Raw genomic sequence first — 14,702 nt, forward strand, 5'->3', positions numbered from 1 at the left:
AGGAAATCCTCTGATTTGCTCACTTTTCGAAAAAATGAAACATTCTGGGTTTGATCTAAAGTGGCAGAAAATGATATTTTTCCAGGTAGGTTGAGGTGTTTTCCTCCCTTTTTGACCAGTTTACCTCTGATTTCTGAAGAATTCCGTCACATCCCTGAGTACCTAGAGTGATCTTCTCGTTGTCCAAGAAAAGGGGTACTTAAAACTTGATTGTATGAGATTTATCACGATTCGTTACCTTCACCTTTTTTTGTCTGTATGATGGTCATTTATGTCTAGAATTCTGACCTTCATGGACAAGATGGAGTTGTCAGGGGAATTAAAATGTTTATAGAGAAATTGGTTATCACCATTATTTGGAATATGTGGCCCAATATTCTTTTATTAAGTGAACCCTTACCTTCCCCTACATAAATTAAGTCTCATTCAATCGCGTAGACAACGTTAGAAGATTTAAAGGTCAAATTCTCAAACGTTTTAGTACAGAACTTACGTCCGGTGAGATTATTAGTAAATGAATTTACTAGTGATTAAAATATCACAAGTTTTACAAAACATTTTTAGATTGAGCACATGGAATCTGAAAAAGAATCATCAAAAACATATCTTAATGGAACATGGTATCCTTCTGGTTCTTCCAGTACCTTAGTACACCTTCTCAGATGTTAAAAGGGTAATGTATATGGGTTTTTTTTATTATCAATGTTTTCCTCCACACTCAACAATTTTTCAGTTATTTGGTGGTATTTTTCATTGGTGGAAGAGAGAACCCAGATACAATGTACCTGGGAAGAGACCACCGATCTCCCGTAAGTAAACTGGGGAAATTTCTCACTTAGCGGCGCGAGCGGGATACAGAGGTGAGGGACAGTGTGATTTTGAGCGCGATGCTCTAACCACTCGGCCACGGAGGCCCTTGTATGTAAGGGATACAAAACGAAGATGATCTATTATGTCAGATACGGGACTGGCACGAGCCACGTAGCGGCGAGTGATCAGTCCCGTATCTGACATAATAGACCATCGGAGTCTTGTATCTTACTTAAAACATTGTTCTATCTAAAACAGTATTTCTCATAATATTGTCCTGCTCTTGATAATACTGGACTATGTTCAGTACAGTATGAAAAATAAAGTACTGTCAAGACAAAGAACTGACGTTACAGCAATGTTTTAAATAGTTAGATAGTACCCAAACATTCTTGATACGAGAAAGAATATATAATCAAATAATTTTTAGAATTCATGTCCATAAAACGTGACAATTTAGGACTTAGTCCTACTTCCTAGAGTGGTACAGTAGGATTTATGAGGTCGGGTTTTTCTTATACATTGGCCTTGGTGAATGCTTTAGATATCATTTTCTTTGCCTCACTGAGACGAAGAAACTGATATAATATACGAGATAGGACAATTAATGAAACTGTCATCCCCTCCTAAAAATATGCATTCCCTACATAAATCATTGCGCGGAAAGAATCTGCCCCAAAGAAAACAAATTCTATTTATTGATGTGTATGATTGATTGATTGTATTCTCAAGAATAGTTCACTCATATGGAGACGTCACCACGACCGGTGAAGGGCTTTAATTTGGGCCTATCCTCTGCGATTACGGGTATTGACCAGTGAGGGCTCTTTATCGTGCCACACCTACTGTGAAACGGGACATCCGTTTTTAAGGTCATCTCCGAGGACCCATGACATTCACACCTGATGCCGAGCGTTTGGCGATGGAACTGCTGTTTTAATAACTTATAATTAGGTTTGTTGTGGCAAGGATTAGAACCCCGACAATCCGCATGCGGGGTGAATGCTCCACCTCTAGACCACCGCGGCGGTTATTGGTGTATATGAGAATTCTTATTAATAATATCATTTTGTTTGTGTAGAAAAGCTTGAAAACAATATGTAATCATATTTGTTATTTCAGACATCTTTATATCGTTGTCTTTGTCTCATCGAGACGAAAACAATACATAACGTGGTAGTACGAATCTATTCTTATCTATTTCTTTTGTATTAATTTATTTTCCATTTGATTATATTTTTGTAATGTTTAGTAAATATTCTTCTGTCGGTTTGAGTTGATTTTCGTGTGTGTATTGTTGTGAGTCGATAATTTTGTAACGTTAAATTTCATTTCCCAATAGTCATGATTCACCTTCAACATTAAGTTACCGTTCAAAATGGGTGAAGCAGATCAGTGTCCACATTTTATCAAGTGCATCTTGTGGTGCGTAAGAACCATATGTACATAGGTCTTACTTTTACTACAATACATTTCTGTATGACACTTATTCTTAACTGCAACTTTTATACTTTATTGTATTTTTGCAGTTAAAGTTGTCGGAGTATATTTTCAGAGCTTGTTTGTAGGTTCAATGGTCAATTTCTTACAGAATATATTTTTCTATTATAAATGCATGCTGTATCATTGGTAACTTATTGCCAACAATTTATGAAATCTAAATTGTAAAATTATACTTTTAGTCTAATACAATTGTTATTTGATTTGCTTATAGGTCAATGCCTTATGCATTTCTTCACAAATAAATCAACATAAAGCCGAATCACGTCTTATTCCTTGCTGATTGGTAAATGGTTTCCTTATAGGTCAATGCCTTAAATATCTATAAAAATAAAACAACATAACGCAGAACCACGTCTTCTTCCTTGGTGCTAGGTTAGATAAAGAAGATTACACGATGAATAAGGTTTTTACCTATATGGAGTATATTTATACCTTGGTAGTTAAAGTCTAAAATGATCTATGACAAGAGGAACATTTTGTCTTTGAAGTTATTATAAATCGTATTAGATATTCTTTTCGGCCTTTTTGAGATAAACAAAATGATACAGGTAAAAAAAAAAAAAAAAAAAAAAAAAAAAAAAAAACCACCTCCCAGATGCATCAATAAATGATCTACCCCATGAGGTAGATTTTCCCCGTCACGTTGATTTATAACGGAAATGCATAGCGTTTCGGGGATGACATTTTTATTCATGCAAGGTGAAGATAACGAACAGTGATCAATCTCATAACTCCTATAAGCAATACAAAATAGATAGTTGGGCAAACACGGACCCCTGGACATACCAGCGGTGGGATCAGGTGCCTAGGAGGAGTAAGCATTCCCTGTTGACCGGTCACACCCGCCGTGAGCCCTATATCCTGATCAGGTAAACGGAGTTATCCGCAGTCAAAATCAGTGTGCCAAGAACGGCTTAACAATCGGTATGAAACACGTCAGACAGTATTTGACCCAATGCGAGGTTGTATTGAAGAACTAGATCGTTATAACGACCATAGAATTTGCGAAATGCTGACTTCAATCGAGACTGTTGAAACCCCTGTATCATCAACTTGTTTGTCAGTAGCTTACCTTGATTTAAAAACTGACTATACGCAGAACAAGCTCTTGCATATCGAATCAGTTCATATCATTGGGTCTTATATCATTTTCTTCATCTCAATGGGACAAAAAAGAATGTCATTAAAGATTTTAAGGTGAAAAATGAACATATTATGCTCAAAAACTTTTGCAATTTGATTTCCATATTTATTACCATATCTTAATGTTCTTTATGAAAGGCGAAGATAACGAACAGTGATCAAAATAGATAGTTGGGCAAACACGGACCCCTGGACACACCAGAGGTTGAATCAGGTGCCTAGGAGGAGTAAACATGCCCTGTCGACCGGTCACACCCGCTGGGAGCCATATATGTCAAGGTTATATGGGCAAACTAGATGGTTATAACGATCATGGGATTTGCGAAATGCTGAATTTATACGAGGCTATAAAAAAGTATTGAATCCCCTGTAACATCAGCTTGTTTGTCTGCCTGACTCGATTTAAAAACTGATCATACGCAGAACGCAGAACAAGCTCTTGAATATCGAATTAATTGAGAGATATAAAAACACCATATGCAGGTGATAATGTAATATTGCTACATAAATATGGGAAGTTAACGATGAAAAAGCTGAAATCATTACGTTTATCATAAAGTTGAGTCGTTCGTTTGCCGTCAATATCCATTTTCAATAAAATATCTAAATACGAAGCAGATGTGGATAACCCCGTGATGTCTTTTATCTCGACTTTACAGGATATATCGAATATCGAATCGACATATGAATGGTCTTAAAACCACCACAGGTCACGGATGATTTTCCTTCCAAATTATGCCGCCAATTCCTTAAGCTCAAATTTACAAACAAAGGAATAAATGCCCTCAACATAAACAATATTCTTCGTCATAAAAGGGTTCAGTCGTGTATTCCAACTTACTTCAAGTTTAAGTCTACACCCAGTATTTCCTACAAATATACTTCTAATATTGCATCCAAACTTTTTAATTATAAACTAGCTTTGCAGTGCCTAAATATAAAGCATCTTATACTTAATCCACCTACGTGTTTTTGTTCTTCATCTACTTTCAACTATAGTCCAGCTTGACAAATCATTACTGGTGATGTTGATATTGTTGAAAATGAGAACCTCAAATCACTTATTCTACAAGGTCCTAAATACAGAGAACCTCAATCTTTCAATTGGTGGCAGAACTTCATTTCTATTATGAATTCTGTCGAGAATTATGCCAGAAGATGGGCTAAATACAGGTGACTCTCGATAACTCCAAGTTCAAGGGACCTTGATAAAACGTCTAGAGTTCGAGAGATCGAAATTCGGAAATTGAAGATCCGACGGTATGGTTAAGATTTTACAGTAACCGGAAATGTTTACGAACAAGATCTTATGATATCGTTTTGACATGTTTTCCTTCATATTCGTCATGTAGTTAATTTGATATCAAACTTTAAAAAAAAACCCATTATTTTGCATTAATAAAAATATTTTAAAGTTTATGTATTTATTTGTTCTTTAATCATGCTTAGATAGGCATACAAAACCAAGTTCCGATGAAGCTTTACTATCGCAAACTAAACAGAGCACAATGTTATGTCACTTTACCCAAAGCAAAAATTCTAACGAATGAGTAAAATGATGTTTAGAGTAACTTTACACAAAGAACAAACTTGAGAAATTTAACAGTCTGTAGATCTCTAAATTATGTATAAAACTTACTCTCTCGTTGTCACGTCAAAACAAATTATAGATTTTATTCAGAGTCGGATTATACATAATTTTAATCATCACGGCACGAATCCCAGTGCAAGGTGTTAACTGACCAATTAGCCAATTATATACTCAAGTGTGTCACCTCCACAAAGAAGCACGGGCGATGTTTCAACTATGTAAACACCTAATTACCCCTCCGGCATACAATAAAATTCAGGTCCAAGTAGAAATTATTATACGCTTGGGTAACGGTAGGTATACGCTACCACCACTTCGAGACATCGAGAATGAAAAACAATGAAATGTGTTTTACGGGACCCAACTTCACTTCGAGAGATCGATAGTAAAGTTGCTTTGTTATATAGAGAGAAAAAAATAGGGACCATGATTTCACTTCGAGAAACCGAGAACTTCGAGAGATCGAAGTTCGAACCATCGAGAGTCACCTGTATGAAAAAGAAGAACTTGATGTATTGTCAGAATGGATTAGAATTATAAGAGGAATATTAAAATCCCGCACTAGACATATTAAAACAAAAGTACGTACCATATATTCTTCTGTGTTTAGTAAACCAGAAGTGATAAAAGAATTTACCTGATCAGGATATAGAGCTTACCAAGGTTGTGACCGGTTGACAGGGGATGCTTACTCCCCTAGGAGGAGTAAAGATCCCCTGTCGACCGGTCACACCCACCGTGAGCCCTATATCCTGATCAGATAATCGAATCGCAGGAAACAGTATAAGTCCAAAATCGGGTTTTCATGAGTCAAATCTTAATTATGCATGCTACAAAATATCTGACTGCATCCATTCTCGTCTCCTCTAGAGAGAAAAAACAGTATAAAGATGGTCCAGATATATGTAGCTTGAGAAGTAAGAAAAGCAGTCACGAATAGCCTTTTTAACACTTACAATCATTTCAAAAGGAATACTAAATTTTGAGGAATACTAAATTCATTATTCATCTTAAAAATATATGATAATATCCTCTTTACCGTCTAACTTAAGACGAAGAAAATGATACAATAAATGAAAATTTAACTTACGGTTAGGGTTGGAGTTCGAATTACTAAATTAGCCAGAAAATATATGTTTACCTATCATTTTTTTGCCTCTTCAAGACGATAAAAATGGCATAAGGCACACTTTTATAGCTGAATAAATGAGAATTTGACTTAAAGCTAGTTTTAGGGTTAGGTTACATTAGGTTACATTTAGGATTAGGTTAGGGTTAAGGTTACTGTTAGGTTAATGATTAGTTATTCATCAAATGATAAATCTAGTTACATGTTGTTTTTCGGCTCGTCGAGACGAAGGAAATGGTATAAGACACTTTCATAGTTTGATAAATGAAATTTTCAATTAGAGCTAGGGTTAGGTTAGAGTAAGGGTTCGTGTAAGGGTTACTTCTTCATTCTAGAAAATATCTTATTACATATTTTTTTCCAGCTTGTTGAGACAAATATAATGGAATAAGACACAATGTCATAGCTCAAGAAATTACAATTTTTACTCCCAAAAATGTATTCTTTCCTCATGAGCTAATTTTATGATAGCAGGGTAGATAAATAAAACCACGTCACTTTATTTTCCAATCTAAAAGATCTGTATACCATTTTAGCTCACCTGAACCGAAGGTTCAAGTGAGCTATTCTGATCACATTTTGCCCGGCGTCCGTCTGTCTGTCTGTCCGTCTGTCTGCCCGTAAACTTTTCACATTTTCGACTTCTTCTCCAGAACCACTGGGCCAATTTCAACCTAACTTGGCCAAAAGCATCCTTGGGTGAAGGGCTTTCAAGTTTGTTCAAATGAAGGGCCATGTCCCTTTCAAAGGGGAGATAATCACAAAAATGCAAAAATAGGGTGGGGTCATTTAAAAATCTTCTTCTCAAGAACCACTGGGCCAGAAGAGCTGAAATTTACCTGAAAGCTTCCTGACATAATGCAGATTCAAGTTTGTTCAAATCATGGGCCCCGGGGGTTGGATGGGGCCACAATAGGGGATCAAAGTTTTACATACAAATATATAGGAAAAATATTTAAAAATCTTCTTCTCAAGAACCACTGAGCCAGAAAAGCTGAGATTTACATGAAAGCTTCCTGACATAATGCAGATTCAAGTTTGTTCAAATCATGGGCCCCAGGGGTTGGATGGGGCCACAATAGGGGATCAAAGTTTTACATACAAATATATAGGAAAAATCTTTAAAAATCTTCTTCTCAAGAACCACTGAGCCAGAAAAGCTGATTTTTACATGAAAACTTTCTGACATAGTGCAGATTCAAGTTTGTTCAAATCATGGCCCCCGGGGATAAGATGGGGCCCCAAGGGGGGATCAAAGTTTTGCACACAAATATATAGGGAAAAACTTTAAAAATCTTCTTCTCAAGAACCACTAAGCCAGAAAAGCTGAGATTTACATGAAAGCTTCCTGACATAATGCAGATTCAAGTTTGTTCAAATCATGGGCCCCGGGGGTTGGATGGGGCCACAATAGGGGATCAAAGTTTTACATACAAATATATAGGAAAAATCTTTAAAAATCTTCTTCTCAAGAACCACTGAGCCAGAAAAGCTGATTTTTACATGAAAACTTTCTGACATAGTGCAGATTCAAGTTTGTTCAAATCATGGCCCCCGATGATAAGATTGGGCCCCAAGGGGGGATCAAAGTTTTACACACAAATATATAGGGAAAATCTTTAAAAATCTTCTTCTCAAGAATAGCAAAGCTGTGATTAATCATATTTATATGGAAGCATCTTCAGGTAGTGTAAATTCAAGTTTGTTCAAGTCATGCCCCCAGGGGGTAGGGAGGGGCCACAATAGGGGTTCAAAGTTTGACATTGAAATATTTAAAAAAAATATATGTTCAAAAATCTTCATCTCAAGAAGAGCATAGTAATGATTAGTCATTTTAATGTAAAAGCATTATCAGGTAGTGCAGATTAAAATTTGTGGAATTCATGGTCCCCTGGCGAAGGTTGGGGCCACATAGAAGATCGATATTTTTTTTTTTTTGATTTTTTTTTTTACATGGGAATATATAAGGAGGAGTGTTTAAGAAATTTTACATGGGAATATATAGGAAAAAATGTAGATAAATTTTCAATTTTTTCTGCTCTTGTTAATTTTGCATCCAAATAAATCTAGTGATATAATTTAATTTTTGTCTTCATTTATAAATTAAGAAGAAGAAAACTCGCCGTCGATTCCTTTTGAACAACTTGGTGAATATCATTAATCTTGGCACCAAAAATCTTTGACTGAAGGGCATTCAATTGTTATAATTACACACTTAATGCACATATTTACAACGTGTATGACCCCCTATTGATTTTCTGGTCACACCTGCCATGTTGGGTTTAAAACTTAAACACTCTTTTCTCAGGTGAGCGATGTGGCCCATGGGCCTCTTGTTCAATCTTGTGGAGACAAGAATTAATATGCAATCAGATTTGCTGTCACATGAATAATAAAGATTCGACTCCCGAAAAACCCATTTTGGCATAGAATATCCATTAATCATTCTAAAAATTGTTTCATTTATTTTACATATTCTTTCTCGTCTCTTCGAGACAACGAAAATGATCTAAGGAATATTGCTCGAGTAATGCAACATCCAGTCAATAGAAGCATTGGTTTTTACTCATCGAACTAGAAAACTGACACGGTCAGCAAGGGCCCCGCCGAGGGTTATTAGAGGAAAGTGACATCTGTATTTGATATAGCAATGTTTGGAGTTGGTATATATGTTAGAATTAATAATATATAAAGATACATTGGAATGCCAATTTGTGAAAAAGGCATCATGAAGCATATTTATGAGAGACTTGTGCAATTTAATTTACTTCTGTTTGACACACACTCATGACATCCACTCAAACACAACAGAGTGCAATAAAATTCCATTCTAATAGAGGATTCAAAATGGATAACTGGTACAAAATATGGTACATCCTATTCGAAAAGGATAATGAATTTGACATATTAATGTCTTGGAAAAGGAAATTCTGACATCGGGGCTCTAAGCATTTTCAAACACATTGCCATTTGATAAAAGTGTTCTACATTTTTAAAAATAGAGATTAATATGTCTTTACATACATAAGTGAGAAAGTTTTCATTATTCCTAGCCGAGACATACCATGTATGCGCAAAAAATTCATGAGCAAATATCAAAATACTCACGTAGAAAATGTGGACCTTACCGTCAACAAGCGCAGTGAAACACGCCATTTCGACATTTTCACCGACGAAAGCTCGGTAACAGTAATGAATAATGTACACTCATTTTGTATCTATTTTGTGACTTTTTTTATTAAAAGGAACAGTTCTCTAATGTGTAACGTGCAATTACTACATAATTCAATAACTTGAAGCATGAAGCAGTTTCACTTTGCAACCGGATATAAGAAATTTTATTTCGCATTCCGATCCCGATCGAAAGTTGTTGACTGGGAATGACGTGTTTTAATTCAATATACATGTAACATCAAGCATTTTTTTTATATCACATTAAAAAAAAACAAATATATACACATACACAATGTTGTAGAGTTATTTCTTGTAAATTTTCTATATATCAATACAATGCATATCATAATTCAAATTGAATTATCTCCCTTAGACAGTGGTAAATAAATACGGTCATAATAAGAAAGATGATGACATTCAAACAGACAGACAAAGTGACATGACTTCAAAATCTATAGGTATCTTCCTCTTATTGTAAAGTATTTCTGTACAAAATTTGAAAACTGTACAATGAAAACTGTTTGAGTTATCGTTTCACAAAGAAAGTGTTCATAATAACAAAGATAATGACACACATACAGACAGACAGACAAAGTTACATGACCCCAAAATATATAGGTGTCTTCCTCTTATTGTAAAGTATTTCTGTACAAAATTTGAAAACTGTACAATGAAAACTGTTTGAGTTATTGTGTCACAAAGAACGTGTTCATAATGACAAAGATCATGCCGTACAGACAGACAGACAAAGTGAAATGACCCCAAAATCTATAGGCTTCTCCCTCTTATTGTACATTATTTCTGTACAAAATTTGAAAACTGTACGATAAAAACTGAGTTATCGTGTCACAAAGAAAGTGTTGACGGACAGACGGACGGACGGACGGACAATGTGATTACTATAGGGCTTCCCGCATTTCATGCGGGGCCCTAAAAAGTAAGTCTAAATTCTGCAATTTTCATGGAATTTATTTTTTCTTCGTCGAGACAAAGAATTTAATGGGTAGGTCGGAGATTTGCAGTCCATCTTTTGATGAGGCAGATTTGCCTCCACACATATTGAGGGCAGGAACATTCATTTCTTAAGCTATTATCTTGATACTTACATAATTTGTCTCGTCTCCTCAAGCGAACGAAAATGATATAAAGAACTCCAAGATACCTTTATAAATAAAAATGTCGAATTTTGATGGGGGATATAGTGCCCCGGGCATAAAAGTGAATACCTATTTGGATGTGAAATTTATATTCATTAGTCTAGATCATTGTTATTGACACCATTCATATGTCTCACTGAGACAATGATAAATATTAATTTTGTAAAGATCATTGATATAGCTTAAGAATTAAGACAACCAGCCCCTATAAGGATTCACCCACATTCTGCAATTTCTAGGATTTTGTTTGTCTCAAAAAGCTTGAAAAGAATATGCAATCACATTTGTAATAACTTGAAAGACAAAAATTAATACATTTTCCCTGGTCATAAACGATTTTGGACTCTAGCCACCAAGGTTTAAATATACCCCCATATAGGAAAAAACTTTCTATTTTGAGCAATATCAGACTTCTTCACAACATTGTCTTTATCTCATTAATAATACACGAATGCAGGACGACTCAGGGGTTTATTTTCGTATTTCCAGCAGATACTGCAAATTGGAGCTTAATAATCGATTGTATACTATTTTTTGCCACGTAGATAATTCATTTAGGAATATTTTGGTAGGTGAGAAACGTCTCTAACCCTCTTGGTAGTGGATCTAGGGTTAGAATACGGAGAGAGAGCCTTTTATACTGAAAACTGCTATTTTTCCCTCTAGAGGTCTGTATTTCCTGTAGCTCTAAGACGGCAGAAAAATCATTGAGATATATTACCCTGCTTCAAATTCAACGCCCTTCACATTGAAAATAGCGGCATTTTTCTATCTAGCTACGTATATGCACCAGCATTTCTGGAACTTATTTTACTGCAAACATTACGAATACACAGATGTTAATTCAGGTAATATACACTGATAAATCACACGATATCAACAAGAAGGAAGTCATTTTCATATTTTCGAGAATTTCAACGAAAACATTTACGTAGATTAAAAAAAATTAATGCTCTTTACAGTAGAATTTTCAGAATGACATGATATCTGGATCCGTATTGGCACCGGTGAGGATTAAATAAGGCACCAGTGAGGACTAGATAAGGCACCAGTGAGAATTAAATAAGGCACCAGTGAGGACTAAATACGGCACCAGTGAGGACTAAATAAGGCACCAGTGAGGATTAAATAAGGCACCAGTGAGAACTAAATACGGCACCAGTGAGGATTAAATAAGGCACCAGTGAGGACTAAATAAGGCACCAGTGAGGACTAAATAAGGCACCAGTGAGAACTAAATAGGGCATCAGGCCGGTTTTTGGATCGTTTTAGATTTTTGGGGGTTCAAAGACCAAATAAAATACACGTAAAGCAAAATGGGAGTAGGATTTTAAAAAATGGCCAAAGAAAGCATATGGCCACTGAGTGAGTTTAAAAATTGTCGTTGGAACGCCTACGGCCTTAGAATATATGCTATGTAACTTCCCGTGCATGGACAGAGGACATACTTCTTAACACCAAATTTATTAAGATGGGACGCGTAATTCCAAAAAATTATGGGAAATTGGAAATCGTGAAATTTCAGCGAAAAAGGGAAAAATTAATTTCCACAAATTTTTGACCCCCCTGCCAAAACAAGGTCCAAAACGCCAAGAATCCCAAAAATAATTGGGATAAAAAAGCCAAGGCTACAGTATAGGAGTGTACAATTCTTGTATGGGACGTGAAAAAACAATTCAATACATGATTCTTAAAAAGTAGGCGAAAGCACGATATTCAGAATTCTATTTCTTTGATTTTAATTGGCATTGATCATGAGAAGATTGTTATCTTCACCTTTCTTTGAAATGTTTCTTAAGCAGAATTGATTGATTGATTGTTTTGATGTTTTCCGCCACACTCAACAATTTTTCAGTTATATGGTGGCGCCCTGTTTTTTATTGGTGGAAGAGAGAACCCAGATATAATGTACCTGGGAAGAGACCACCGAAGTAAACTGGGAAACTTTCTCACTTACCGGTGCGAGTGGGATTAGAACCCGCGCCGACAGAGATGAGAGGCCGTGTGATTTTGAGCGCGATGCTCTAACCACTCGGCCACGGAGGCCCCTAATCAAAATTGAATTCAAAAATTCTTTATAAAATACGATTTAAAACTTAATCACTACCGAAAATAATTAGTGTAGAATAAATTCACTTAGGTTTTTTCCAGACAGTCAATAAAGTTCTTACGGTGGGTGTGATCGGTCAACAGGAGATATTTACCTGATCCCACTTCTGGTATGTCCAGGGGTCAATGTTTGCCCTACTCTTAATTTAAATTCTTTATAGGTGTTATAAGATTTATCACTTCGAAATCTTCACCTTTCCATAATTCTGGCAAAATAAATTATATATGAAGGATAGACTACCAATTAAAGACGACTTGAATTCCTTACTATATTCTGAGTCATCCTGATGAGTTTATGAATTTCAGAAGATTTGTACATCTTCCCATGTGTTTTCTGGCAAACATCTTCCAGGAACTCCTGAAAAAAATCTTTCTGGATTAAAATCAAAGAAGCCATTATGTTCCATACCGACGCTGATGAAGGATAACGAAGTTAATTCCAATTTTAGGCAGAAATCTTTTGTAGGTAGGGGTATATTGTTTTCCCTTTATTTAATGAACAATGGTTTGTTAATGTAATATTGATCATGTGATGAGAGGAATCCTGAAATACTGATATACAACTATGAATGCAACATAAATATACAATTTACTAATAGTCAGGATACAAAACAGGTGCGCACCATGCAATGACACCTTTCTTCTCTATTTCTTAATTACCAGCACACTCAAGTACTGTAGATTGTTTCTTCGTTGAATACCAATTCCTGTTGTCTGTGCTGTTGTTAAAGTTCATAAAGGGAAATTTTACTCATAAAAGAAAATGATAAAGCAGCTTTTCACAAAACACCGTTTCATCATCATCATTATTTTTTGACGAATCGAAAAAAAATTATGAAGCCAAACTATACCAGTCCTTAGGTATGAAAAGTTTTAGGTATCCATCCTGTATTAGAACGAAATCATATTTTATCAATTACTTACATGTATATCCATCACAAAAATCTTGGTATTATTTTGTATTTTCAAGGTCTTTATGATAAAAATATTTCTACCAAGTGGATTTTCGAAATGATAATCATAGATAAAATTAAGAAATATTGATTATAGCGACCACTCAATGTACAAATATGTTTAAAGCAATAGAAGCAGTAACTGATGGCAATTAAATTGAAAAATAAAAGAATAAATATTTATCATATTTGTGATTGATTATATATAAACTCATAGCATCAGAGTGAATCTGAAGCAATAAACCCGTCAAATCAGCAGAAAATGTTGATTCATGAATCATTGTCATCCTGTCAGTGATCCCTGCTAGTGATCTCCGTTGTGCGTTGACCTCAGAGGTCACCAATTCGGAAAAAAGCGAAAGAGAGGCACTGAGCACGTGTCAGATTTGTAAACTATTTAACATGCCAATTTTATAGAAAATTAACTATCAAAATTTCATTTGAGTGGCACATTTGCCTAATTATTACTTATACCGAAAGGTGTTAGTCGGTACATAATTGGATAGCTGAGAAAAATACCGTCAGTCACTGCATGTAATGCTTTCAGCTATAATATTGGGAATAACATGTCAAAAGGAAAAGCTAGAGAATGCAGTGTAAAATCACTATAAAATCGAATTATCTTTTAATTGCCAAATCGGGTACCCTGTAATAAAAGTTGCAAGCCTTTTTCTAGATGTTATTCATATCAAGGGTACCCCGACGTTTAAAAGTCCTGTGGATTTCCATCTACACTAACCTACATAAAACTTAAAGGTACATACATACGAATGATACAGATTTTTTGCATCCAAACTAACATTATTAACGTATCTGTAATAGCTTATAATAAATTATGCAACGCAAACTTTGATTTCATCCCCGATGACAGGAACGTGTCTTCACTCTTAACTACTCGAACTTCTCCGGTCAACTACTCTGTGCAGTATTTATACATTGTATGCGCCTTCTTCACACGTGGTCATAAAGTAATGCAATGGTAAGTTTTCACATCAAGTTCATATTTCGTATAGATAGATAGATACATAGATAGATACATAGATATATCTATATATATATCTATATATATATATATATATATATATATATATATATCCAAAATTTAAACAGAGTCTCAGTAATCGGATACTAAT

General features: G+C 35.1%; 1 protein-coding gene across 1 annotated transcript in view; it reads right to left on the minus strand.

Moving 5' to 3' along the window:
• The window catches only part of LOC130054997 (uncharacterized), a 91,163-nt gene that overhangs the window by 15,671 nt on the left and 60,790 nt on the right, over window positions 1-14,702 (minus strand). The window contains exon 34 of the mRNA XM_056166140.1: window positions 12,885-12,974. Coding sequence (XP_056022115.1) covers window positions 12,885-12,974 — 90 coding nt within the window. The remainder of the gene's footprint in view (window positions 1-12,884; window positions 12,975-14,702) is intronic.

Source organism: Ostrea edulis, chromosome 5 (assembly GCF_947568905.1).
Source record: "Ostrea edulis chromosome 5, xbOstEdul1.1, whole genome shotgun sequence".
Lineage (NCBI taxonomy): Eukaryota > Metazoa > Mollusca > Bivalvia > Ostreida > Ostreidae > Ostrea > Ostrea edulis.